At 43.0% G+C, this 27538-nt stretch overlaps 1 protein-coding gene, 1 long non-coding RNA gene and 4 other non-coding genes across 6 annotated transcripts; 4 read left to right on the forward strand and 2 right to left on the reverse strand.

Annotated features, from left to right (window-relative positions):
- Positions 1-1035: 1035 nt before the first annotated feature.
- Positions 1036-1109, forward strand: trnat-agu (transfer RNA threonine (anticodon AGU)). The gene has a single exon. It is a non-coding gene; the product is annotated as a tRNA-Thr (tRNA).
- An 803-nt stretch (positions 1110-1912) lies between these two features.
- Positions 1913-1994, forward strand: trnas-cga (transfer RNA serine (anticodon CGA)). The gene has a single exon. It is a non-coding gene; the product is annotated as a tRNA-Ser (tRNA).
- A 1240-nt stretch (positions 1995-3234) lies between these two features.
- On the forward strand, positions 3235-3308 carry trnat-agu (transfer RNA threonine (anticodon AGU)). The gene has a single exon. It is a non-coding gene; the product is annotated as a tRNA-Thr (tRNA).
- Positions 3309-9126: 5818 nt separating this feature from the next.
- On the reverse strand, positions 9127-9199 carry trnak-cuu (transfer RNA lysine (anticodon CUU)). The gene has a single exon. It is a non-coding gene; the product is annotated as a tRNA-Lys (tRNA).
- Positions 9200-9443: 244 nt separating this feature from the next.
- On the reverse strand, positions 9444-12660 carry LOC116682632 (uncharacterized). The gene is given in 4 exon segments (XM_032509740.1): positions 9444-9721; positions 9724-9834; positions 9837-10852; positions 12029-12660. Coding segments are annotated over 4 exon segments (2037 nt in total).
- A 1738-nt stretch (positions 12661-14398) lies between these two features.
- LOC116682634 (uncharacterized) lies at positions 14399-17821 on the forward strand. The gene is made up of 4 exons (XR_004330455.1): positions 14399-14736; positions 16185-16249; positions 16638-16797; positions 17433-17821. It is a non-coding gene; the product is annotated as an uncharacterized LOC116682634 (long non-coding RNA).
- Positions 17822-27538: the final 9717 nt, after the last annotated feature.

Genomic DNA, 27538 nt, shown 5'->3' on the forward strand with positions numbered 1-27538 from the left:
ATACATAAGTCCAAAGTTGTGACGCCTCTGGTGTGGCAATTAACATACGGTGAAGGTGGGGAGAGCAGAGGACAGGGAAGCATGATTGAAGTCCCAAGAGATGAGGAGAAGGGAATGGGGGTGCTGGTTTTGAAGTTGAGCCACAACAGTATGAATCTGATCTGTAGCAGCAGCAGCGACCGCCGAGGGGGGGATGTACACGGTCACAGCGATAACCTGTGAGAACTCCCTCGGGAGGTAATATGGCCTAATACTGACTGCTAACAGCTCCAAGTCTCTGGTACAGAGTTGCTCCTTCACACTGATGTGTCCCGGGTGGACCCCTATCGTTCACAAACACAGCGATCCCCCCTCCCTTCTTCTTACCGCTCTCCGTTGCTTTCCTGTCCGCTCGTAAAAGTTTAAAACCGTCCAGGGTGACGGGGCGTCGGGAGAAAGTTCACACAGCCAACGTCTCGGTGAAACACATGAGGCTGCATTCCCGGTACTCTCTCTGCAGTCGGGTCAGCGCCGTCAGCTCTTCCATCTTGTTAGACAGAGATCTAACGTTGCCCATGATGACAGACGGTAAACATGGTTTATACCGTCTTTTTTTCCGCTTCACTGCGCCCTGCGCTCACACCCGCTCTGCTCCCTCTCCTTCTTCTCCGTAACTCCTTCGGAATCTCCTGCCGCTCCGCGCAGAGAGGGGGTGTGTGGCGCAGGGCTAACAGCTGATCCCGGGTGTAGAACAATGGGACCGTCGTTGAGTGGGGTGCTTTGTGGATGAGTTTCCATTTGCTGTGCCAAAAGTTCCAAAAACAGCAAGAGACAAGCTACGAACGTAACAATATGAACATCCATAGTGCCCACTTGCTTAAAGTGTCGGTAGTGACAAAGAAAACTAACAAAAAAGACAAAAACACCGTAAAAACACTAAAAAGATGTATCAAACTGCAGAGTACTGTAACAAGCTGCCACTCAGCGGCGCCATTTTGCAACTCCTGAACTGAATGAGAGTAAGTTTGTTGTTTGTTTGTGAGTAGTACTCATGGGGGTGCTGTGGCTTAGCTGGTTAAAGTACCTGTCTAGTAAACAGGAGATCCAGGGTTCAAATCCCTGCAGCACCTTGTTGTTGCAGTCAACCTCTGTTTGCATCCCATCATCATGTCTACCCAATCCCCATGCTACTCATTAAGCCTGGTAGCAAATGAAAAAAGCATGTTACATTTACACAAAAACACTACATCAACACAGACTTAAGATGATACATGAAAACACATGAAATTTAGAGCAATGCAAGTTTAAGTTAGTTCATTCATCAGGTTGTGGTGGTTGTTTATACAAACTACATCCTTTATATCGCGTGGTCATACATGAATTACGAGATCCCGTGGGTCCTTGTGACTTCAGTGGTCCGTCATGGCCTGCAACAAATCCGGACCAGGTGGGTGTTGACAGACTGCGGATCACGGAGCAGACACAAAGCAGAGTGGATCCGCAGTTGGTGGAAGTCGAGGTAAGGCCTCCTGCCCACTGCCTGTGTGATGTGAGCATGGCATTTCTGTTGCGTGGCATTTTCTTGGTCTTTGCACACCAGAAATGTTTCTGATGCGGCGCTGTTACTGCTAGCCTTGTCTGTACACATGTATGTTTCTCATTGACTTGTGATTCAATAACTTGTTAATTGTTAATCTGGACTGGTTCGGAAATAATCAGATCATCTAAAGGGGGTGGATTAACTACCCACATTACACCTGAAATACCCACAAGATTTGAATGATCCTTTGGAACTGAAGTGCTGGGAATCCCATCATTCATTTAGATTTGCCCAAGGTACTTGTGAGATAGGCTCTATCTTTGTCTGATTGGTCTGAATGGAGTCTGTCAGGCCTCAGGGGTTCTCCGCTGTAAAAACAAGAGCTTATTTACAGCTGTGATGGCCGAGTGGTTAAGGCGTTGGACTCGAAATCCAATGGGGTCTCCCTGCGCAGGTTCAAACCCTGCTCACAGCGATTTCTAACTACAGAATAATTAAGAATTCAGGGACATATAGGGGAGGAAGATATTTGAGAAATTACAGTTTATTGGTGGTGCAGATCCCTACGAGTTGGCTCCCTCTTCTTAGATCTATGAAGACACAGTGATTCTTCTTTTAGTTGCATATCGCGATATAGTCAACTTATATAAATAATCAATGTATTAATTTTCATTCCAGCAGCACTGAAGACGTTAAAATCAGGCAGTCAGTGCCCAAAGTGCCTTGGTCGGTAAAGTTCATGTTTATTTCACCTCTGACCTCATTTAGCATCAAACACCTGAAACCCCACCTGACAGTGATGTCACAGGGTCCTGGTGTACACCTGGCCACGTTCAGCCCCAACAAAACAAGGTTTTGAAAGCATTAAAAAATGGGTCCAATCCATTTCCCTTCAGATATGTATTGCCCCTCAACAGGCCACAACTGGGCAAAATTAAATAATGCTTGTTAAGCACTATAGCAAAAATAAATAACAAATATATACACTCTTTGTAGTGCTGATAACTAAAGTATTAACTAATTATCAGGCACTGTTGGATTTGGATCCAGGATCTCCTGTTTACAAGACAGGTGATTTAACCACTAAGCTACAGCGCCTACTAAACGTTTGTCTGTCATGCAAGATTACAATGAGCTAGTGAACAGGGTTCCAACCATCCATCTTTGTCAAGCAGCTCCAGCAGGGGACCCCAAACTTCCCTTTTCCGAGCAACTGGGTGATCTCGAGGCGTTCCCAGGCCAGGTTGGAGATATAATCCCTCCACCTAGTCCTGGGTCTTACCCAAGACCTCCAGGTGGACGTGCCTGGACTACCTCCCTAGGGAGGCCCCCACGAGGCATCTTGGCCTGGTCACCATTTCTCATTTTGTATTGCAGCACACCCAGCTGCTAGAGTTCTCAACGATCTGGAAGAGTGCTGGGCCCTGAAACGTCCCCCCCAGTCTGGTTCAAATGGTGACTGGTCCACCTGGTGGACTGAGCTTCACTGTCTCTAGTTTAATGTTTGTGTTTGTTGTTGTTTAAACAAGTATAATATTACTGAAATGTAATTGGTAATATGTTATATTACTGTGTTAAAGCAAAAAGGAATACATTACTTTATTTGCGTTACTTTTGTAACCCGTTACTCCCAATACTGCCAGTCAGTATACTGTATGTTTAGCTTATTCTAGGTAAAAGAGAAATTAAGACTTAACATTACACCTATTCATGGAGGTGCTGTGGCTTAGTTGGTTAAAGTGCCTGTCTAGTAAACAGGAGATCCTGGGTTCAATTCCCAGCAGCACCTTGTTGTTGCCGAGATTACTTCAGTTTGCATACCATCATCATGTCCACCCAATCCCCCGGCTACAGATCACTTTGCATTCAGTCTCGTAATCACCATAAAAATTAGGTATCACTGAAATTTGAACTTGTGTTGCTGCAGTCAGAGTATACAGTGCTCATCCTGAGTGGGCCAGTATAGTGCATCAGAACTGCTTGTTGAATGGTCTATTAGCTTTGAAACCCCCCTTTCCCCACAGCTTTCAATTGTAAATTGTGCACTCTTGGGGTCATAGCATGGATCAGGAACCAAAACGGACACACCTGGACTCAATGTGGGCGTTGGCCGGCAATATTTGACATGTTCAGACCATGAAGACAGTTATCAGTTAATTTCCCATCTGGCAGGTATACTTGTGGACTCAGTTGGACATTTTGAAGATAATTGCACAATTTTGACCCAACTGTCAGTCTATTGCCCATCTGGCAGGGACATTTCTGGATTCAGGTGGACATTGTGGACAGAAACATTGATGGATCTTGATTCCCACCATGGGATTTAGCCTGTATTGCATTTTGGGGTACAAGGTCAATAAGATGCCATTAACATCCCGCGCAATGTATTGCTATTGTCAAGCAAATTGCCACCCTAGTGACTTTCTTCCATGTCTCCATGAACGCCCATATGTTTGGGCTGACAATTACAAGAGCAGCCGAAAACCCTAGTCGACCCAGTCCAAACCATCGCGGTAAGCCTCACTGGGTGTCCAAACTAAAATGATAAGAGGCAACTTGGTAGACTCCTTACTGATGTTTATATCTGTACTCACAATGCCCTGTTTTTAAAACACCAGAAAATCACAAGTGTTACATGTGAATAATCAATGTGTTAGTAATCAGGAAGCTCACATAAAAGATAGTTGCAAGGTCTACCAAATGTTTAACTTTCCAACCCGTGAGCGGTTGGAACCTAGGTTGCCAACTTCCATCAAAATGTGAATCACAGACCTGGGTAGAAATTCCAGAGCAGAGTGGCGCTTTCTCGCTCAGAATCGTCTGTTCTATTTCCAATCTTGACAGCTAATCACGTTCGGTCATGTCCAATGTGAAATTCACCCCCGTCCAGTCACGTAGCGGGATGACAATGGATCTAGCCAATCATAACGCTGATAAATTGGAAAGATTGGATGACGCACCGTACATGACGCTGACGTCCCAAGCGTCATAGGATGACGTTCACGTACATGACGCCCCCAGCGTGCCTAGTAACGGTTTGTTGTCATCGCACTTAAGCTGACAGTGAGATAAACTTCAATGGTAAGTAACCATTAACATGCGTTTCCTTCTTAAATAGGCCTATACAGTTTATTTAATACCTTCACACAAAGTGTTCTGATAATTTTGCCAGGTGTTACATTGTTATATGGCCGTAGCATTATAGCTAACAATCGCTAATGCTAACTGTAGCGGTAGGCTAGCTAATATGATCATTTGTGTCATGTGAAATGTAAACTAACTGACATTAACGTTACTATTGATAAACGTAACTTGTGAAATATTAATATAAATAGAAAAAGCCATGTAACTACTATGTTGTTACTATTCTTAGTTAACCACCTGCACCTGGGTAAATTGCAATCTGTAGCTAAATTAACTACTGTATTATGGCTAGTTTGTGTCATGTAAACAAACTAATGTTACGATCTACATATTATTCTCAATATTACTGTGAATAGAGAAACAATATGTAGCTAACTTGCTATGACATAGCCTACTCTATGCTAATCATCCAGGTAGATTACTACCCATTTAAAAGTAACTTGATTGATTTTGATAATGCAGCTGTCATACTAGGTGTGCGTTTGTGCTGTAGTGTCACAGTGTATTGTCCAAAGGATGCTCATTGTATATTGTTGTCCATATTCATGTTGCCTTTAGATGAGCAATAAGCCTAAAAGCAACAAGTCCATGGGGGAAGGAGAGTGGATGGCGAGGTTGAGGGCGTATGCCCGCTCAGGGGTTTGGCCTTCTGGAGGCAAAGGACCAGCCCCTAAGCAGCGGAAGTGGCATGACCTCTATCAGAAGGTAAAATATAGCAATATATAATGATAACTTCAAAAAATATACCATACAATAGTGCAGATGCTATGAATAAAACAAATTACTGTACACCCCAGTCTAAACATGGTTGTGATTGTTTCAGATTGAGAAATGTCCCATGCAGGCCCGTGGACAGACCACTCTGTTTGGAGGGTCAGTGGCCTGTAATTGTGGATTTCACTGCACTAAGGTGATCTGTTTTAAATTGATGTATCATTATGTTTAATCTCACATCTCATGTCTGCTGCAGTGTTGTTGCTGTTACATCACGCATCACAATGCTGTTGCTTTAGCAGCCCACCACTCAGCCTCCTGCAGCAGCCTCGCAGTCTGCTGCTCTGGTCTCGACCGCTGGTGCAACGGCTGCTGTGCCACCATCTTTCCGGCAGGTCCAGCTGGTTATATACATATATATATATATATATATATCCCTTCTCCGTCTTCTGTGAGGACTCCCAGTCCCCCTACTAAGTGTGTCAATGGTGAATAATTCATTAAATAACTCTTATTTCATATATATATATATATATATATATATATATATATATATAGTGGTTTTGTGTTTGTTACATAATCAAATTAATATTGTTTGTCTTTTCAGTTCAGGCAAACAGGAGGGACCTCATGGAGGTGCCACTGCTGGACCAGGTGCGCATGGAGCACATCTGGCGTGTGCAGCAACGCCACGTCAAGTGCATCCAGGACCTGCCTGGTGTGCAGCTTCATACAGAGACGAGTACCACCAAGAAGGGGGGTGTTGTCCTGAGTATCGCTGTGCCAGAGGGTCCACGTCTCTGGAATCATTTCATTGACACCTGAACACGTTCATTCCAGGTGGGTGTCTTCCTTACAGTACATCATAAACACCCAGTATAGTCTTTTATGAAAAGAATCATTAGATTGGAAAGCCAGACCTTTTTAATGGACTATTAATATTTTATTTTTTTGTCAGGAACTAGTGCAAATGCGCTGAATTTCCATCTTTACCTCCTGGAAGGCCTGAACAGGTGGAACCAGGATCGGGGGAGTGCGGCGGTGACCAGTAGGCCATCGTCTCTGCTCACCTACGCCGGGCATGTGACCCAGTGCGTCAACAGCAGCAGCTTGAAGGTGTTTGGCCGGCCATTTGTGCCAAACTTCAGGCCACCCTCCAAATACACTGGTATGCTAATGTAATAATAACTGTCTACCTAGTATTTTTGGTTTGTTGGCTTCTAAGTGTTTTAACCGACATTCAAAATAAAAGCTAACTATATACTTAACATGATACATGACATTAACTAATTAATTACGTGTGCATGCTTGGGCACATGTTTATGTTTTCTTTTTAATAGGAGAGCTGCTTGGTGTTGACTACCTGTTAAGTCAGACTGGGCAGCCCCTGCAGGTCAGCCCTGACTCAGAGGAGACAGAAGACATGCTGGAGGATGTGGACGGGGGCGAGGAAGACAATGAAGGCTTTGAGGAAGACCAAACAACTGACCTCACAATGTCAGGTCTCCTTGATGACCTAAGTGTCTCAACACAGCCTGTCTTCTCCATCCTTGCTGCCTCCTCCCTGGCTGCTGCCTCCTCCCTGGCTGCTCCTATCCAGCCTGCCATCTCCTCATGGCTGCGGATGTGTCTGGGGTATGTAAAGCATATTCATTTGCTAATAAATAACATCACTGTTATTTTGTTTTGTCCCAACTTCACTCATCTCAGAATATTCTCATCCTTGTTTCACCAGGCTGTGGATGAGTGGACAGCTTGGCAGAATATCTAGTGGAGCTGCACAACCAGCCCTCTCTAGCCCTCACCAACCAGCAGGTCACGAACTTATATCGTCTTGTTTTTCCTCCTCTGTTCTCTGTCTCAAATGTCCACACTTGACTGTTTTTGTTTTCTCATGTGCGGTTCTTTGTATGTTGTCTTTCTCAGGTGATTTTGTCAATATTGTCGCTCTGTGCCAGAACTTCCTAGACCACGACAAGCAACGGGTTGTCTTTGCTGCCAGACACAAGACTAGGCTGGACACAGGGAGGTTCAAGTCTTCAAAGATGAGGCAGGAGTTCACTCCAGGGGTGGAGAATGTAAAGCGGCATGCCCTCACCATCGCTGCCCCGCTTGCCCAAGGGCCAGATTGCTGCCGCCTGGTGGGAACCATCTTTGTTCGGCTGTGCCATCCACCGCAGTCCCAAGAAGAGATCCAGATGGGACCTTATCCTGGAGGACTACAGACCAGTCAGGCGGCGCATTCTCGCCAACGGGTTAATTAATCAGCAAACCACCATGCAGCTGGTGGACGTGAGCCACACCACCCTAGTGCAGTGGCACAATAAGACGGTGAAGAGGCAAGACAGCATGGTGGTGATGCGGGGTCTGGACCTGCCAAGCCGCTTGTCTGTGGCGGCTGACCCTCTCCCCAGCGCAAATATGCACCCCCTATCTGTCCCCCCCCCCACCTGGCCCGGCTCACCAGTACCACTGTGGGTCAAGCGCAGGTTAAGAGGAAGGCTGCACCCACATTCGCGACACCTGTGGCTGTGAGGCCACGTACTCAGCGGCAGCTCTTCCCGGCTCCGCATCCACCTCCCACGTCAGCTCCACAGCTGATGATGCTGGCTCCAATGAGTACACAGGTGCCTGTCCTGATGTCTGCCCCCCAGGCCCTGGGGTTCAGCCTAAACCCAGGGAGGACTACATCCAATCTCCCATTTGGCAGTGCTGCAGCGTGCCAAACTCCTGCTCTTCCGGCTCCAGTCTGAAAACTGACCCGCAGAGTACTGCACGACACGTGCAAGAAATGCGGGCAGTTCAGGACAGCTGAGACAGGACACAGCCAGTACAAAGGGACTGTGTACTGCCCTTCAGTTGAGGCTGTCCCCAAAGAACAGTGGCTGGAGGACTTTAAAAAAAAAACAATAACATTTATGATAATTGTTTTGTGTTTGTTGTACTTTTTATGGTGTGTTTTAATTAAACCTTTACAAAAATTCTTTATTTATTCCTTTTTTTCTACACTAAAGTGGGTAACAATAATTATAATAATAATAATAATGATAATGGTGATGACAATGATGACAACATGCAGCAACAGTTACTGTATGTAGGATGCTATTCACTTCAGGAAGGTAGGAATAAATAATACAGTGTATCAGTTTTCATTTATAAAAGATGCCCAACAATCCTTGCAATCAGATCAAAACTAAGCCTTTCTGTAAGGTTTGGGGAAGAACTTATCAATAGTTATTTATTTGCAATTATTATTTATTGTATCACTATTTACAACCCAGCCCAGCTTTATAACAGAGTAACACCCCAAATTCTGGAAAGTGATTTCCAAATAAGGCAATAAACAGTTTTTAAACTGGAAAACTGGACAAAAATAAAGAAACTGATGGAATATCTGCCTTGTGGACAATTAAATTACTAAAGAACTGTTCATTTAAAAAGACAGTAGGGGGCAGTAAAATGCCTAGACTGGCGGTATACTTGATGTTCCACAGTTCGACGGTTCGAATCCCAGCCGTGGCTTGCCCACAAAATTTAAAAACATCAGAAAAATTCTTTAATTGTTCACAGGGGCAAAAATACCTTCATGTCTTCAATTTTAGACCATGATCGTAGAATGCAGGCACATTTTAGTCTGGTAAATTACAGGGATTTTACACTGGGATGGAACTGCTAATCTTTCGATTGACAGATGATCTGCCCCCCTATATGGTGCAGAACTCAGGCATTCCCACTCTCTAAAACACCACCACCTAACGTGGGGCTCGAACCCACGACCCTGAGATTAAGAGTCTCATGCTCTACCCACTGAGCTAGTCAGGCACTTCTTAAAATTTGAGTTGCGAGTAAATATCGAGTAAATAAAGTAAATATGATAATCAATCAATCAACATTTATTTATATAGCACTTTACAGCACCAGCAGGTGTCCAAAGTGCTTTACATCATCAAGAAAACAAACACAACATTCACGTGAAATACAAACAAACAAAACAAACAAACAGACAAAGCATAAAAACAGACAGATTAAGTAACCTATAATCATCAGAAAAAGAGTTGTTACACCACTACTGTGTATTAAAAGCCATTCTAAATAAATAAGTTTTAAGTTTTGATTTAAAATGAACAACATCCGTTATAGTGCGAATGTCTGGCGGGAGCTTGTTCCAGAGTTTTGGGCCAGCAACAGCGAAAGCCCGATCGCCCCACTGCTTGTACCTCGACCTCGGGACTTCTAGAGTCCGTAGATTGGAAGACCGCAACAACCGATTTTGCCCACCCAAAGTTAAAAGCTCGGACAAATACTTTGGGGCAAGGCCATTTAGGGCTTTAAAAACAAACAATGCAATTTAAAATCAATTCTAAAACGCACCGGAAGCCAGTGTAGAGTAAAAAGAACGGGAGTGATGTGTGCACTCCGAGAAGTATTTGTGAGAAAGCGAGCAGCGGCATTTTGCAAAGCTGCAGACGTGCGATGGATTTTTGATTTAGGCCACCATAAAGAGCGTTGCAATAATCGAGACGTGAACTATTAAAGGCATGAATAGTCCTTTCCAAATCGTGCCTGTTAAGAAAAGGCTTTACTTTAGCCAGGAGACGAAGTTGGAAAAAGCTTGTTTTGACAACATTGCTTATCTGTTTGTCAAATTTCATGCTACAATTAAATGTCACACCCAGATTTTTTACAGTTTGCTTGGCGCATGAAGTCAGAGCTCCCAGACTTAAAGTTTGATTGTTTGACATGTATTTTGTACTGAAGATAATACATTCGGTCTTGTCATCATTCAGGGTCAGGAAATTGCGAGATAGCCACAACTTGATATCATTAATGCCATTTAGGAGGCAGTTTAGTGCAACACTGTCATTGGGTTGTATAGGCAGATAAATTTGCAGGTCATCTGCATAACAATGAAATGACAGGTTGTGCTTTTCGATTATAGCTCCTAATGGCAACATATATAAAGAGAACAAGATAGGGCCAAGAATTGAACCCTGGGGCACCCCACAATAGAGAGGAGCAGATGAGGAGGAGAAATCACCCATTGTGAAAGAAAAAGTCCTACTTGTCAAATAAGAGCTAAACCATTTAAGTGCAGTGCCTTGAATGCCTACAAAATGCTCAAGGCGTGCAAGAAGGACTACATGGTCCACCGTATCAAAAGCTGCGGTCAAGTCCAACATCACTAGCACAGTAGGATCCCCAGCATCTACAGACAAAGCTATATCACTGTGAACTCTTAGAAGCGCCGACTCAGTGCTATGGCGCGTTTTAAAACCAGACTGAAATTTTTCTAACACTGAGTTCTGTTGTAAAAAGACTTGTAACTGATTAAAAACAATTTTTTCCAACACCTTCGAAAGAAAGGGCAGATGTGAGACTAGTCTAAAATTGGACAACACATTGGGATCAAGATTAGGCTTTTTAAGTAGTGGCCTAACCAACGCATGTTTAAAAGCTTCTGGGACAGAACCAGAACTTAGACAACAGTTAAAAAAGGTAAGTAGACTCGACCCAATGGTGCTAAAAACCTCCTTCACCATCCTGGCAGGAATGATGTCTAAAGCACAATTGGTAGGTTTCAAGTGTTGTACAACCTCAGTGAGCAGCGACAGAGAAACAGGCTTAAATTCCTCAAACACAGCAGAATGCACAGGAACAACAGGTACAGACACATTAAAATCAACACTGGCGTTTTGCCTGACTGAAGCTACTTTATCAATAAAGTAACAGAGAAACTTCTCACACATACTGGTCGAAACCTCTGTCAAAAAAGAGGCGCATGGATTCACAACAGAGTTTATAGTGTTGAATAACACCCTAGGTTCATGGCTGCTGTTAGTTATGACAGATGAGAGATAGTTCATCTTTGCCACCTTTACAGCCTTCTGATACTCTGCAAGACATTCCCTTAACAAGCCCAGAGAAACTTGTAACTTGTCCTTTTTCCACCTCCGTTAAGCTTGTCTGCAGCGTTGCCTAAGGGCCCTCGTGTTGTCGTTTAGCCAGGGGTCTGCTTTAGGTTTGATAGATTTAAAGCGATGAGGGGCAATAGAGTACAGTATTTCCACACTTGTAGAATAGAAAGCTGAGAGAATGCTGTCTGGGGAAGATGGTAAAACCAGACCATTAGTAGCATAAAACTGAGAGACAAAGAATTTTGAAGCAAACTCTGCAGCTGAGGAGGGAGTGATACAGCGACGCCTGGAGACTGAGGATACAGGTTTACTAGGCGGTGGAGGAACGCTGATCTCAAATCTAATGGGGAAGTGATCTGAGATGCCGGAGTCTAAAATGTCAGTGACTGAAACGGAAAGTCCAACAGAGATGATAAGATCCAAGGTATGGCCAAGATTATGTGTTGGCCTATTCACACATTGATTAAGACCAAAAGAGTTTAACAAAGTTTTAAAATCATTAGCCAAAGGGTTTGAGGGGCAACAAACATGAATATTGAAGTCCCCACAAATCAGGAGCTTGTCATATTTTGGAACAACGTCAGCCAGAAATTCAGAAAACTCGCGGATAAAATCCCTGTTGAGTTTTGGTGGGCGATAAATGATTGCACACAAAACAGGGGAATCCAGGTCAGCCACGAACAGTTGAAGCTCAAAGCTAGAACAGCAGGAAACAGGTAGTAATCTGCATCTGTACTCATCCTTGAAGAGTGTGGCCAATCCACCACCTCGGCCTGAAGCTCGCGGGGAGTTGAAAAAAGAGCAACCGGGGGGGAGGAGCTCCGTGAAGGCGCTGTTTTCACCTGGTTTTAGCCAGGTTTCGGTCAGCAGAAAAAAGTCCAGAGCATTGGTAGTAAAAAAGTCACTGAGGATGAAAGTCTTATTTATGACTGATCTGGTGTTGATCAGTGCCATGCGAATTGAACGCCTTCCAGACTGTTTGGAAGCCCGACTAAGTGGGCGGAGATTCCTGTGCACACAGCCGCGGACAGAGAGCTTCACGCTCCGGCAGCGGGGAGGCTGGCACCCGGAGTCAGGCAGATCCGCAGTAGGCCGGAGCCACCGGTAATTGTACGCCAAAGTACGCCGCCGATCGAAGCCCACAAACTCCGTAGAAAACCCGACACCTGAAAGGTCCGGATCGCATGAGGAAAGTGAAGCCAGGTAAGCCACAAGCCTGACACGAACTCCGCCTCTCTTACCGCGTCCCCTGCGGCGATTTTTATTTTTGCGGGGTAGCAAGCAAGGTTGGCGCCGTAGGTAATCCGGTATGGACGCCAGGAAAGGCGGTGGGGACTTTGACTGCTCATCAGAGCCGTGGATCAGCATTTTTTCCGCTGAATTACCTATAGTTACAAGGGTCAAGCGGTCATACACCAGCAGTGGTGACACATTCTGAGTGATAAGTAGTAGGAGCAGGACAATACACAATAATCTCAGCAGAGGTAAACGGCGAGCCACACACAACGGCGCCATTTTGTTCCCTCAACTATATACACAATTAATTAGATCATCTGTTAATTTGGTTGTCACAGAGGCTTTAATGCAAAGTCTATCATTGGTTCTGGCGTTGATCTTGTTGGAGAGACAGGACATGCCAATGGAAAGTTGCTTGTCTTCGTTATGCTTGGTCTGCCGGTCTCCTCCTGTAGGAGCCCAGGATCACTGCCCAGGATCACTGGATTATTGGACACGGTACTGTAAGAAATTCATAACTTAACATCGCATTCGTTCAGATTTCTGAGGAAAAGAAGGCTGAGGGTCGAATTGAGAATGAAGGAAAAGGTTAATGCAACAGCAGTGATGAAAATGATAAGACAAAGACAATCAGACAAAACAAACACAATAACACTGCAGCTGACAGCGGACTGATCCACGCTCCTCCTGACGGAGTCACATGAAAGCAGTCCTGAATATCTGTAAAACACTCTCATTTATGCCGTGTACCTGGGGGCGGTTCCTTTTCACCTGGTGCTTTCAATTCCATTCTCATTGGTCCGCTGTTGTCATGACAACATGCCGTACATCTTTCCTGTGCAATGAGAACTGACCTGCCTTCAAACACTGCACCTTTGGGGGTCGTTTTGGTTACAGAACAGAGGTTCTGTTGTGTAAATGTGAAACTCCAACATCAACATATTCCAATCAACATTGTATTGTTTTAGCCTAGACCAAGACCCCAGGGGACAGGAGACAGAGAGGACCACCTTTTGTTGCATAGCAGGAAGCCCTTTCCATATGTTGAATGCCAGACTTGACCAGATCAACTCTTTACAGTCAGAGAAACGGGGGGGGGGAGGAGGTAAGGAACAAATGGCCATCCTGCCTTCCTCACAGACATATGTATATTAATCCCATCCTGGCTGCATAATACACAGTTTATAACTTTTTATAACTCAACAGTACCAAACACGCTCTGCACCCTGGGGTACTATTGGACTTGTTTTTTGTTTTTTTACCATTGCATACCGACATTGGAGATTGGAAATAAACCTGTTTTACTATCATTCTGGCCTCCGCTTTGTCTGCGTTTTTTTTTTAAATGGCGGGGCGCATGGCTGCCATCACGGTAGCTATAAGCTACCTAAATTAGCCCTCAAAGACAGACCTGGATTGATGCCTGTTTATAAATTGATTTATTGAGTTCATATTTTATGTTAATGATCGATTAAAATCATCTATTAACCTAGCCTTTCCTCATTTTTAATGTGAATTGTACGTATAAGGTGTAAATGTCTAGTGTGTTAGATGCATTTTGGCTGTGTGTAGCCTTTTAACTGTCTAGTAATCTGAGCCACCCCTAGATGGTTGAATTGGTATGATCCAATTTTAGGGGTGGGGTCCAGGCATATAGAGGTAGGCAGTTGAGTGTGTTCTAGAGGAGAGCATGAGGGAAACGGAGGGTATAGGACGTAAGTCTGTCGGATGTTCTCTAGAATGACTTGTCTTAGGTCATTAAGAAACAGTGTCAAGTCAATTCATTTTACTTTTGGTGAAATTGTTTTGTCTTTCATTAATTCCATTCATTTTTGTAAACACTATTTTGCCTTATTGGCTGTACTCTACACTGTAAACCTTTGATGTAAATTTACAGCTAAAATCTCACAGTATTTTACTGTTTTAATATTATACAGGATTATACTGTATGTGGCAATGCATTCTGGGAGAAAATAAATTAACGGTCTAGGACTACAGCAAATATCTGCAGAATGTTGCAGATTACAGATTTACTGTAAATCGCAGTGCATCTCGGGAAAATAAAGAAAAAAGCGGGGATTACAATTTAAAATATTTCAGACAACGACAGGCTCGCGATGCATATCAGTCTCTGGTCTCTGAGGAAAGCGCGTGGACAGCAGCAGTTGCACCAAGAGGACGCGAGTCAGCGGCTTTTTCAACATTTATGTAAGTTTGAAAATATTTTTGTTTGCCTGCATGCCTTGAAATATTAAGAATAGTTTTATCGATTCATTTTTTTTTAGATATTGCAGCAGATCACCCAGTAACAGTAACGTTAAGCTAGCTAGCTAGTAGAGTTAATCATCTGGTGTTCACGGTCGCTAACATTACCACTAACGCCGTTAACGGCTAGTTTATTGTTAATGGTGTGAGTAGTAATGTTAGCTAGCTAACGTTATCACGGTCGCTAACATTACCACTAACGCCGTTAACGGCTAGTTTATTGTTAATGGTGTGAGTAGTAATGTTAGCTAGCTAACGTTATCACGGTCGCTAACATTACCACTAACGCCGTTAACGGCTAGTTTATTGTTAATGGTGTGAGTAGTAATGTTAGCTAGCTAACGTTATCACGGTCGCTAACATTACCACTAACGCCGTTAACGGCTAGTTTATTGTTAATGGTGTGAGTAGTAATGTTAGCTAGCTAACGTTATCACGGTCGCTAACATTACCACTAACGCCGTTAACGGCTAGTTTATTGTTAATGGTGTGAGTAGTAATGTTAGCTAGCTAACGTTATCACGGTCGCTAACTTTACCACTAACGCCGTTAACGGCTAGTTTATTGTTAATGGTGTGAGTAGTAATGTTAGCTAGCTAACGTTATCACGGTCGCTAACATTACCACTAACGCCGTTAACGGCTAGTTTATTGTTAATGGTGTGAGTAGTAATGTTAGCTAGCTAACGTTATCACGGTCGCTAACATTACCACAAACACCGTAAACGTTAAGCTATCTTAACGTTAATGGTGTTAGTACCCTATAGACGTTAACGTTAGTACCCAGTAGAAACATTTTCCTGAAGGAGCCTAAAGTTATACTGTACACGCGTTTTGAAAACTCCTTAACGCAGTGCTGCATCTACCTTAATCTACTGGAACCCTAATCTACTGGAACCTTACAGACTTTGGTGCTCTCATATTTGCTCGGGTTTTCTTATAAAACCATAACTCTAACTAGCTAGATAACAGACTTTTTGTGCAAAAGAAAAGAATGTTATATTGACGTGTTACTCACTTTTAATTTTTAATTTTTTTTAAACGGTTTCATGGTCCATTTTTCAAAGATTTTAGGCGGACTTTTTTATTTCTGCAAATGAACATTGTTTAATCATATTTGCTTTGGTTTACTACTAAAACTATAACTTTAGATAACGGACTTTTTGTGCAACCGAAGATATAATATTGACTTGTTATCTATTTTTCAAACGGTTTATTGTCATTTTTAACTCCGATGCAGCGGCCACGGGTTTGACTCCGAGCTGCGGACCTTTGCTGCATGTCATCCCCCTTCTCTCTCCCCTTTCAATTCTAAGCTGTCCTATCCAAATAAAGGCATAAAATGCTACTATAAGGTAATTATTGCATTTTTGTTATGTTTTTTCTTTGCAGGTGTCTGCCACTCCCGCCATGTTACAGACTGTCCCGCTGCCTGAAAGCTGAGATTAATAGTACCGGTACGTTGTTTGTATAGCAGTCTACTCTGCATTACCTTTTTGAGTTCATTATTATATCATATATTTTATATTACAGTCAATACTACAGAGCATTAACAAAAATATATGTTGGTTGTCATGACCTAACACACCATTTTTTATGGGGGAAAATACACTGATGGAAAGTCATCAGGCTTTGTATTTGTTGGGTATAGCCACAATGCCATAGAAAAAAGGTTTAGTTTTATAATTGTAGAACAATGTATAATTCTACCATAGCCATAAATATGAAGACATTTCACGTGGTTTAAAAAAAATATGGGGATATGTAAATAAATTCAGATCAAATTAATTTACGTACAATGAAATCATATTGTTACCATTTCTATTATATTCCTATTTCTTTTAGGTCCAACTGACTGATCAGCGGGGGGTGTGAGCGTGGAGGGCCAGGTTGTCAGTGAGGGGGGGTCCTTTGAGCTGGGACTTGCTGTTCTAATGTCAACTCACTACAACTTTAACCTGCAATACCAGGACCAGGCTGCATGCTCGTTGGAGTTCATTCAGAGGTAGGAGATTTTCCACACATACTGTATTATACACCGGGATTGACTTTTTATTGATTAAGTGCTCAGAGATTAGAATTTCAGTAGCTAAAGCTTCTAATTTGCTACAAGCATAAACATTGACTAAAATAATTTAAAAAAAACAACTTAGGGGTTTAAAGTAATTTTGCAAAAACCCAGCCTATTGTCACTCGTTACGCCACATAACTACCACCGTCAAGCATCGTTACTGTTTGTGACATTTCAAAATAAAAGAATATTTCCCTCATTAAAGTCTTCTAAAATAATACTGTAACAACACAGCTCTAATGTTCATGAAATGTTACCAACAAATGCAGAAGGAATAAAGTGAACTTAATTGTATTATGCGGTAAAATATCTTTTCCAGAAATTATATACTTCTGGACATTTCTAAATTATTGGTAACTGTATTGTTTATTTCCTTTGGAATGTGTAATTCTACAATGGCATACATTACATACAGTTTTTATTCTTGTTTAGTAGCTGAATACTACTTGTATAAGAAAAATACAAATTAAGCTGTAGTGCCTTTAACACTAAAAGAGGATATATTCTCCTCCAAAATGAACCATTTCTTCATTAACCTATAGCATTTGTGTTGTTCCATTGTCATTTAGGATCTGCATGGGGACTAATCCTGAGAGAGGATCAAAGGCACCCAGCAGAAAAACTGGAAAGATGGTCCAGAAGAAACCTTCAACAGTGAACCCGCATGTCTGCACCCTGATCAGGAAGCTCAACGACTTCAAGTGGGACTTTGTTTGAGTTTCTCTTGTATTGTTTTGTTTAGCTGCAGATATCATTTGTCATTCATCAATTAACAATATCTGCTAGTTTTTGTGTTGTTTAGTTCAGTTCTTGCGGCTGTATGTAGTGTTTTGCCCCATTCAAGTGTTTCATTGATGTTTTAAAGATTTTTGATTTAAACGGTTACTGCATGGGAGCCAAGCAGTTACAAGATGAGTTACTACATTATGATTGATTCTAAAATAAAGAGTTAATTAGATTTTGAATCTTGCTTTTTTCCTTGTTATTTAAGACTAATTATTTATTGCAGTGTTCCCTGAGGTAGCATTTAAAGCTGCAGAATTTATTCTTCTGGATCAGTATACTGAGAATTTCATAACACTATGTTTTTGTGCTGTCAACACAATTGTTGTACATGTACAACAAATTTAATTATATTTATTTACAGTAAATCAAAATAAACATGAAATTATATTTTTAGTGTAATATTGGCAAAGCTGCTGCCAAAAAAAACTGTAAATTCAAATAAAGTAAAACTATGTCTATTTACAGTAAAATACCTGTAATTAAAAATAACAGTATGCATACTGTAAATAAACAGTAGTTTACTGGCGAAGCTGCTGCCAGTATATTACTGTAAATTCAAATACAGTTAGTAACTGTATACCTGTTTACAGTTAAATACTGTAGTTTAAAACCGTATGCCTACTGTAAATTAACAGTAGTTTACTGGTGAAGCTGCTGCCAGTATATTACTGTAAATTCAAATAATACAGTTAGTAACTGTATACCTGTTTACAGTAAAATACCTTAATTTTAAAATACAGTATGCTTACTGTAAATTAACAGTAGTTTACTGGCGAAGCTGCTGCCAGTATATTACTGTAAATTTACGGTGAAAAGTTTTACAGTGTATTATAAATATCCCCTCTTACCAACTGCAACTAGCTCAACTTCTGTCTACATCTACCCACAACATGGACATAGACAGTTTATATTAAAGAATTAATAAAGGGGTAACAGTTCCCTCACTCACCCGGCAAGGGAAGAGTACCATGCTTAAAAAATGAGGTATCTGCAAAGACGAGTAGGCTATAGTCTAGTCCTGCCTACTTCATTTAAACAGCTCCTGAATACCCTAAACACCACAAACACCCTTATGGCCTTTAAGTTGGCTCAATAAAAAGGGTAATAAATGAAAAGAAGAACATCAAATATGGGTTTAACTGCGTGTATTACAAATATAATAAATTAAACATCAGACACACCCACTTAATAAAAACACGTTTAAAGCACTCAAATAATTCCCCCACATTTAACCACGTTTCCCCCCAAAAAAACAAATGTCCCAACAAAATAAATGTCAGTCAGTAATCTTAAATAGTCCGGATCCAGAAACGTAGAAAATAGGGGTGATCCGAGTATCCGGCTGAAACGAGTATCTGGTACGGATAAAGCACTTTTGCCGAGTACAAGTATTATCCGAGTAATATGAGTCAATATCCGTGCTCGGATTGAATAAAACTCCTCAACTGGCCGCGCAGCGTTCTGTGATAATCACAACGCCCCCCCGTCTATAAACCCGCTCGGCTCAATCACCAACCCAGTCTCATATAAAAACGTACACTGACTACGTTGGTCCAATGTGCAATAACGTAGAGGGGTTACAATAATGGTCCTTGAATTGTATGACTGTCACGTTTTTTCTGCCTATTCTTTTTCTACCGTTTCAACCCAATCACACACAGAACACGGAGATCACGGAGAAATGCGCTCTCTCTCTCTCTCTCTCTCTCTCTCTCTCGCTCTCTCTCTCTCTCTCTCCCGCTCCGTCAGGCAGGCAGTCGGGTCTGCGGATCTGTTCCGTTAACGTTTAGGGTTTCTTCAGCTTCAGGTTTGTTTTTAACTTCGGTTTATAGTACTTACAGACTTAGTAACCAGTAGGTTTCTGGTGAACGTGGGGTTGTAGTCCTTACATAGTAACCAGTAGGTTTCTGGTGAACGTGGGGTTTGTAGTCCTTACATAGTAACCAGTAGGTTTCTGGTGAACGTGGGGTTTGTAGTCCTTACATAGTAACCAGTAGGTTTCTGGTGAACGTGGGGTTTGTAGTCCTTACATAGTAACCAGTAGGTTTCTGGTGAACGTGGGGTTTGTAGTCCTTACATAGTAACCAGTAGGTTTCTGGTGAACGTGGGTTTCAGATGTGCTGCTTGGTTTAAATGCAACTCCCGTTTTTTTACTGTCAGCTGCCCCCCGCCCCCTCTCTCTCTGTGTCTCTCTCTTACTCACACACACACACACACACACACACACACACACACACACACACACACACACACACACACACACACACACACATATACCTGGTGTGGAAATAAAAAAAATAAAAAAGAACCAAAAAAAATCACACTGATCATAAAAAATAAAAAGTTAAAAAAAGAAAGTTATACTGAGTATGAAAACTCTTGTTCATTACATTTTACTTCATAATTGCAACTGCATGTGTTGTATTCATTGTTGCAAAACGTTCTGTATATAGTTTGTTTGTTACCATGACAACACCATTGATCTGAAGCTCGATGCTGTCATGTAAATAGTTTTCAAATCAGCAATAAATATAACTATTTTTGATCAACTCATATCAATTGCATGCTTAAATAACATACCGGTTAAAGCCTCGCACATTTCAAGAGAACCTGACCCACTTCCGGGTTAAATCTGACCACTTTCGGTTTAGGCCCCGCCCAGTCCGAGTACGTATATACAGATAATTCATGTGGTAAACAGATACAGATACAGATAATGCTGTACTCGCTCATCCCTAGTAGAAAACAAACCAAACAAAACATGGCAAGAGAAGTGTGGTAACCTAGGGAACCTCGCAACGGTCCATTTAGCATCGCTGCCGTGGATCAGAGGAGAAATCCCAACTGTTAATCCCACGAGAAAATACTTAATCCCGAGGTTGGTGTCGCCTGAAAAACATGCCACACAGAGCCCTCTAAACGGGACCGCTTCGTCCCTTGATCTCCCCAGAGTCCCCTCTTGCTCCCGATCAATCAGCTGATGACCCTCCCCCCTCTACGTCACATCTGTGTGTCCTTTTATACATGCATCAATTAGTAAAAGCATTTTTTTTAAAAGAAGGAAATAATACACCAAATCCAGACCATACACAATCCGGGATACTATACCTCTGATACGACAGTTTATATATTTATCTACATGGGCAAGCAAACAATACACTCATGCATGTTCCCCATACATGAAATAGCCGCTAATGAAGATGGATATGGGCGACAATTACAAAAACAGTTGAATTGAATTCTTTATTTTTCCGCCATCCTCTCCAAAAGTAGAAAAAATAAAAAAGTTTGACCTCCCTCTGGCCTCTCACAGACTGTATATATATTGATAGACAGTGCATCTGGTTTGGCAAAGTGCTGCAAGTGTGGAAGTAACTTCAACGTGCATGTCAAGGCTAAATGTCCCCACCATAAACTGACGGGGCAAACAGTAGCACAACATTATTGGTGCATTATGGTTATTACAGTTAACCAAACGTTGTAAGAAACTTGGTTATACGTGTGTTAATAGTTAGCATTAGATAATGATAAGCATAAGACAATCCCATTTTTGCATTTTGTTGACGCTACTTTAAATTCAGAAAAGTAAATTTTGATTTGCAGAAAATTGTTAACATGTTTAACTATGGTAACATGGTAACTTCAGATACATTTACTTTACAATGGGACTCTTCTTCTACGTAATAACTATGGGACAAAAATATACTTACTGTTAGGTCTGCTGCTGGTAGCGCTCTGTCTCTGCCCCCACCCCCCCCATCCCCTCTGTCTGCCCTTAAATGAGTGAAGCCTGGTCTACGGGAGGCAGGGTTCATGCTGCAGCTCATCATTTCTAATCACCTCTGCTTCAAATACCCGGTCAAACTACCACTCCTTGTCAGATCATGGTCAAGACGACCACGTTAGTCTCTCTACTGGTTTGCACTAGTTTTTGATGAGATCTGCTTGTCCTGATTATTCTTTGTCTGCCACAGTTCCGTGAACCTGACTCTTGCTGCCACTTCACTCCTGCTCTCAACACTAGATCTCTGGATTATTGGACACGGACCATCAGAAACACGGTACCACACACGCTCTGTAGATTAGATTAGATTCAACTTTATTGTCATTACACATGTTCAGGTACAAGGAAACGAAATGCAGTTTAGATAGAGCCTCCGTGCCGCAGCTATTTAAAGCCCCGCCACATGCACTTTGTCATAGACGGCTATCTTTATGAAGAATTCCACTCGGACTCGTAGTGCACCTTGTAGGACTCAGCTTGTAACTGTACAACCGCTGGATGTCTTGCGCATGCTCAACAATGTACCTCTGCTACGGAAGCCTAACTGTGACATATCACTACATCTCCCCCCTCCCAGCAGCGAAACCGCTTGCTTAACCTTATGGGTACTTTACAGAAATACTCAACATTTAGAAAATAGCATCTCTGAACACTAGGACGTTGGAGTAGACTGTCCTCAGTCCGCAGCAACGTAGGGATTATTCTGCCCTCAACAGTTGCTGTTCCTATCAATCCTACAAAACAAACTTTCAGTACAAGCCTTTAGTTAGAAGTAAACTTGCTGATAATACCAACATCTATAACATGTGAATCTTTACTCTTACAGAGTTCCAATGCACTTTCAAATTCCAATTTACTCCTTATCTCTCCTCCTGTCTATATATTTCTTTTTGTTCCTGAACTCTATATGCTTCACATCTAAACACTTGAACTAAACACGTGAAGTAGAAGACTTTGAGTCACTAAGTGTCTCTATATCTCAGAGGAATTCTGACTTTTCTTCCCCTGGATGTAACCTGTGAACCTTCGAGTGTAGTAGGACGCTCCACCTCCGGGTGCAGCAGCCTCTGAACAGGGCTTCTGGTTGTGGAGTCGGAACTGTCCTCAGGTGGAAAGCTACTGGTTGGTTCCACTGGGGAATCAGGTGACTGTAGCTGATCTGGTCGATCGGTGAGCTGTGGCACAGCTTGCAGATGTCTCCGATTCCGTCGTAGCACAGCACCATTATCTGTTTCCACCATTTAAGACCGTGGCTCCTTGCATTTGGCAATAATCTTAGCTGGGGTTTTCCAACCTTTGTCACCATCCAGTTTTATCCTGACATTCTGTCCTGGTTGTAGAGTGGGAAGTGGTTGTGCAGAATAATGGCGATCATGGAAGAACCGATAAGCTGACTTTGTCTGATCGTCCTTTTGCTGTACCAACTCCTTGTCCACCGGAGCAGCTCGCAGTTTGCTCTCAAGCATCGGAAGTGTAGTTCTAATCTCTCTCCCAATCATAAGTAGTGCAGGGCTCATACCTGTAGCGGTACTAGGGGTTGCTCTGTAGCACATCAGAGCCAAATGGGGGTCAGCCTGCTTCAAGATATTCTTCGCAGTCTGAACCGCTCGTTCAGCCGCACCATTCGCCTGAGGGTAATGTGGGCTAGAGGTCGTGTGCACGAATCCATATTCTCTGGCAAACTCTTGGAACTCAGTAGATGTGAACTGAGTGGCATTATCACTGACCAGTTCCAGTGGAATTCCCCACCTCACAAACATGCCCTTGAGTCGACTAATGACATCACGACTAGATATAGAAGTCAGTCGAGCTATTTCAATGTCTCTGGAGTAATAGTCGGTTACGATGAGATAATTCCACCTCTCAAACTCACATAGGTCAGCAGCGATGCGCTGCCAGGGGCCCTCTGGTAGGGTAGAAGTCAGGAGAGGTTCATGCCTCTGGGTTGGTTTGTTTCAATGCAGAATTTGCATGACGACACCGTCTGTTTAATCTCAGCACTGATGCTCGGCCACCACACAGCCATCTTGGCGCGTGCCCGGCACCGTGTTAGTCCTTGGTGTCCTTTATGTAGATCTGACAGCACTTCAGCCCTCTGCGCAGTAGGAATGACCAGCCGGTCCTGATATAACACTAATCCATCCGTTTCTGAGAGATGAGCTCTTGCAGAATAATAACGATGGAGAGAAGGGTTCATCATTGTTTTGGGCGGCCATCCATTCTTGATGAAACTTGTAATCTGCTGCAATTCATAATCATGCTGAGTGGCCAGACGGATCTTAGAGAGTCTTTGGGATGAGACAGGTGCATTTGCTACAACTGACGAAACATGTGCTTGTATCACCTGATCTGTGGTCTCATCACTCACGTGTTTCTGCGGCCTCCTGGATAGAGTGTCGGCCACCACCAACTGCTTGCCTGGGACGTGTACTGCTTCCACGTTGAACCTTAAAAGGCGCATCAGCAGTCTCTGGCACCTTGGAGGGGTTTTGTCCAGGTCGTAAGTATTTATGAGTGGCACAAGTGGTTTGTGGTCTGTTTGCAGAAGGAAACTGTCCATTCCCTGAACGTAGCGTGCAAACCGCTCACACGCCCACACTCCTGCCAAGCACTCCTTCTCGATTTGAGAGTATCTTCTCTCGGCATCCGACAGTGTGAGGGAGCAGAAAGCCACTGGCTTTAAGCCGTCCTCATGTTCTTGTAGTAGAGCTGCCCCTAAGCCGTAGCTACTTGCATCGGCGCTGATGACGGTTTTCCGATTTGCATCATAATATGCAAGAGCTGGGGCTGACACTAGCATGCCTTTAACAGCGATGAACGCCTGTTCTTGGGTGTCGTTCCATACCCACTTGTTCTCACTTCTCAACAGGCTGGTGATTGGGTGTAACTTGGTGGAGAGGCCTGGCAAGAATCTCACCACGTAATTAATCAGACCCAGAACCTGCCGGAGCTCCTCCACATTTGTGGGACTCTGCATCTTGGTGATGGCTTCTACCTTAGTCGGATCTGGTTTGATGCCCTCGGCACTGATGATGTGACCGAAGTATCGAGTTTCTGATTTGCTGAAATGACACTTTGCTCTGTTCAGCTTCAAGCCACTGTTCTTAACAGTCTTCAGAACTGCATTCAGGTGGTTGTCATGTTCCTCCTTGGTCTGTCCATAAACGAGAATGTCATCCATGACGACGACAACCCCTTCATGGTCCTTTAGCAGTGTGGATAACTGTCTTTGAAAAATTTCTGGAGCTGACGTGATTCCAAACGGCAGTCGTCTGAAGCAGAATCTACCGATGGGGGATATAAATGTTGTCAGTCTCCTACTCTTAGCATCCAGAGGAATCTGCCAAAATCCACATGAGGCATCAAGGGTGGAAAACACCTTAGCCCCCGCCAGCTTTGGAGCAATGTCTTCCATAGTTGGTAAGATGTAGCGCTCCCGTTTTCCTGCTTTGTTTAGGCGTTTCAGATCCACACATATTCTTACTTGATCTCTGTTTTTCTTTTCAACAGGAACCATCGGGGCGCACAAATCAGTGGGCTCAGTAACCTCTTCTATGATGCCCAAGTCTAGCATACGCTTCAGTTCTGTTTCAACCTTCGAAAGAAGAGGAAATGGGACACGGCGTGGCGCTGTCAGGCTGTAGGGCTCTGCATCTGCTTTCAGTTCTATTTTAACAGGGTCGCATTTAAGCAGGCCAATTTCCCCAAAGACGTCCCCTAGGAGGTCTGTGTTTATATTGTTGAGCCTTCTGACCAAACCCATCCTCCTGGCAACACTACCTCCCAACAGGTTGTGAGCATAGGGTCCCTTTATGACAGTAACCCAGAACCGGTATTTCTGTCCCTTAAACTGACTTGTGGCCAGAAACTTGCCCACACAGTGGACTTCGCCTCCAGGGCTGGTGACCGGTGGCATTTTACCTGCTGTGACCAATTTTGGGCTCTTTAGCAGTCTGTTAAATGCAGCATGAGACACAACTGTAATGTCTGCACCTGTGTCGATTTTAAATCTGACAGAACAGCCATTTACAGGTAAGTCTACAAGCCACTCATCATCCGAATCTGGCTGCTCAATTATTGCTGCCTTAGTATTAGTTACTGCTCCAAGAAAAAACATGTCGTCCCTCTCGGCTGGGTTGTCAGAAGCTACTGTCACCTCTTTCAGCATTTTAGTTTTGCAGACTACTTCAAAATGTCCAGTTTTATTGCATTTCCGGCACCTCTTGTTCTTCGCTGGGCATGGCTGCATTTTCCCATGTTGTCTATTACACCGAGAGCATGTAAGGAGATATTTGGACTTACCGTGCTCCGGTTTTCTCCGCCATTGTGCATCATTGTTGCTCTTTTTAGTGTGAAAATGCCGTCTTCCTTGACTCATTCCGTCCACAGCATGTTCCACACGCAAACTTGCACTCTGCTGTTTGATTTGCTCACTTTGGCGTGCTATCTGAATAGCTCGTTCAAGCGTGAGGTCTGCCTCCAGCTGTAATTTCTGGGAAACATCTCGATCCAATATACCTATCACGATCCTGTCTCTGATTTGTTCATCTTTAGTGCTTCCGAACTCACAGTATTGTGCTAGCTCATATAAGCTTCTACGAATGCCTCGACTGGCTCTCCGGCTTTCTGTACTCTCTTATGAAAGCAAGCTCTGTCGTGGATAACGTTCCTTTTAGGCACAAAATGGTCGCTAAATTTTGCCATTACCGTCATGTAATCCAGCTCGGGATGAGTCTCTACAGTTTCTTCGTCTGCCGCTTCTTCGACGTTTTCCCTCTCGTACACAAAAGAGTCATAAATAGCCTCTGCCTCTCTCCCCAGGGCATAAAGAAGCGTGTTAACTTTTCTTCTCCGCTCTCTCGGTCCAGCTTGGATGCTACTCTGAAGCGGTCGAAGCGACGGCGCCATAAAGGCCAGTCCGCCAGGCGGGAGAAGTCGAAGGGTTCCGGTGGTCCGAACTTTGCCATATCTCATTCAGTAGGCGTCCTGCATCCCACTTCTGACACCATGTCATAGACGGCTATCTTTTATGAAGAATTACACTCGGACTCGTAGTGCACCTTGTAGGACTCAGCTTTATTACTCAGCTTGTAACTGTACAACCGCTGGATGTCTCGCGCATGCTCAACAATGTACCTCTGCTACGGAAGCCTAACTGTGACATATCACTACACTCACAAACCAGGAGAAGGCTGTAAGAAGAGTTTTCAAATGCCAATATCCTCTGTTGGGAATGCTATTAAGAAATGGCAGTCATCAGGAACAGTGGAAGTTAAAGCAAGATCTGGAAGACCAAGAAAAATATCAGACAGAACCGCTCGCAGGATTTTGAGAAAAGCAAGTCCAGACCCACGTTAGACTGCACGATCCATCCAGAAAGACCTGGAGACACTGGAGTTGTGCTACACCATTCCACTATAAAGAGATACTTCTACAAATACGGTCTTCATGGAAGAGTCATCAGATGAAAACCTCTTCTACGTCCTCACCACAAAAATCAGCGTTTGAAGTTTGCAAATGAACATATAGAAAAGCCTGATGCATTGTGGGAACAAGTTCTGTGGACCAATGAGGTTAAATTAGAAATTTTTGTCCGCAAGGAGCAAAGGTACGTTTGGAGAAGAAAGGGCACAGAATTTACTGAAAAGTTCCTCTTTCCAACTGTTAAGCATGGGTGAATTAATCATGCTTTGGGGTTGTATTGCAGCCAGTGGCACAGGGAACATTTCACGAGTAGAAGGAAAAATTAATTCAATAAAATTTCAGCAAATTTTGGACGCTAACTTGATGCCATCTGTGAAAAAGCATTAGCTCTGCAGGGTGTTTAGCAGACGCCATATTTTTGTTTTCTGTTATTTTTAAAGTGTAAATGATGGAAATAAAATCTAACTTTTTGTGACATATTATACAAATGTCTACTCTGTCATTTGATGCCTTTTTGGAGTTTTTTCCATCTTTTGTTGGCTTCTTTATGCACATTAATACAAATTTTTACCTGGGGTGCCCACATTTTCGAGCCCCACTGTATCTTCTAACCTTTACTTTAAAGTATTTGTATAATATACAGTAAACACAGATCAGATTAAGCTTGTTCACAAGCAGCAT

This window comes from Etheostoma spectabile, unplaced genomic scaffold (genome assembly GCF_008692095.1).
Source record: "Etheostoma spectabile isolate EspeVRDwgs_2016 unplaced genomic scaffold, UIUC_Espe_1.0 scaffold00018820, whole genome shotgun sequence".
NCBI classification, from domain to species: Eukaryota; Metazoa; Chordata; class Actinopteri; order Perciformes; family Percidae; genus Etheostoma; species Etheostoma spectabile.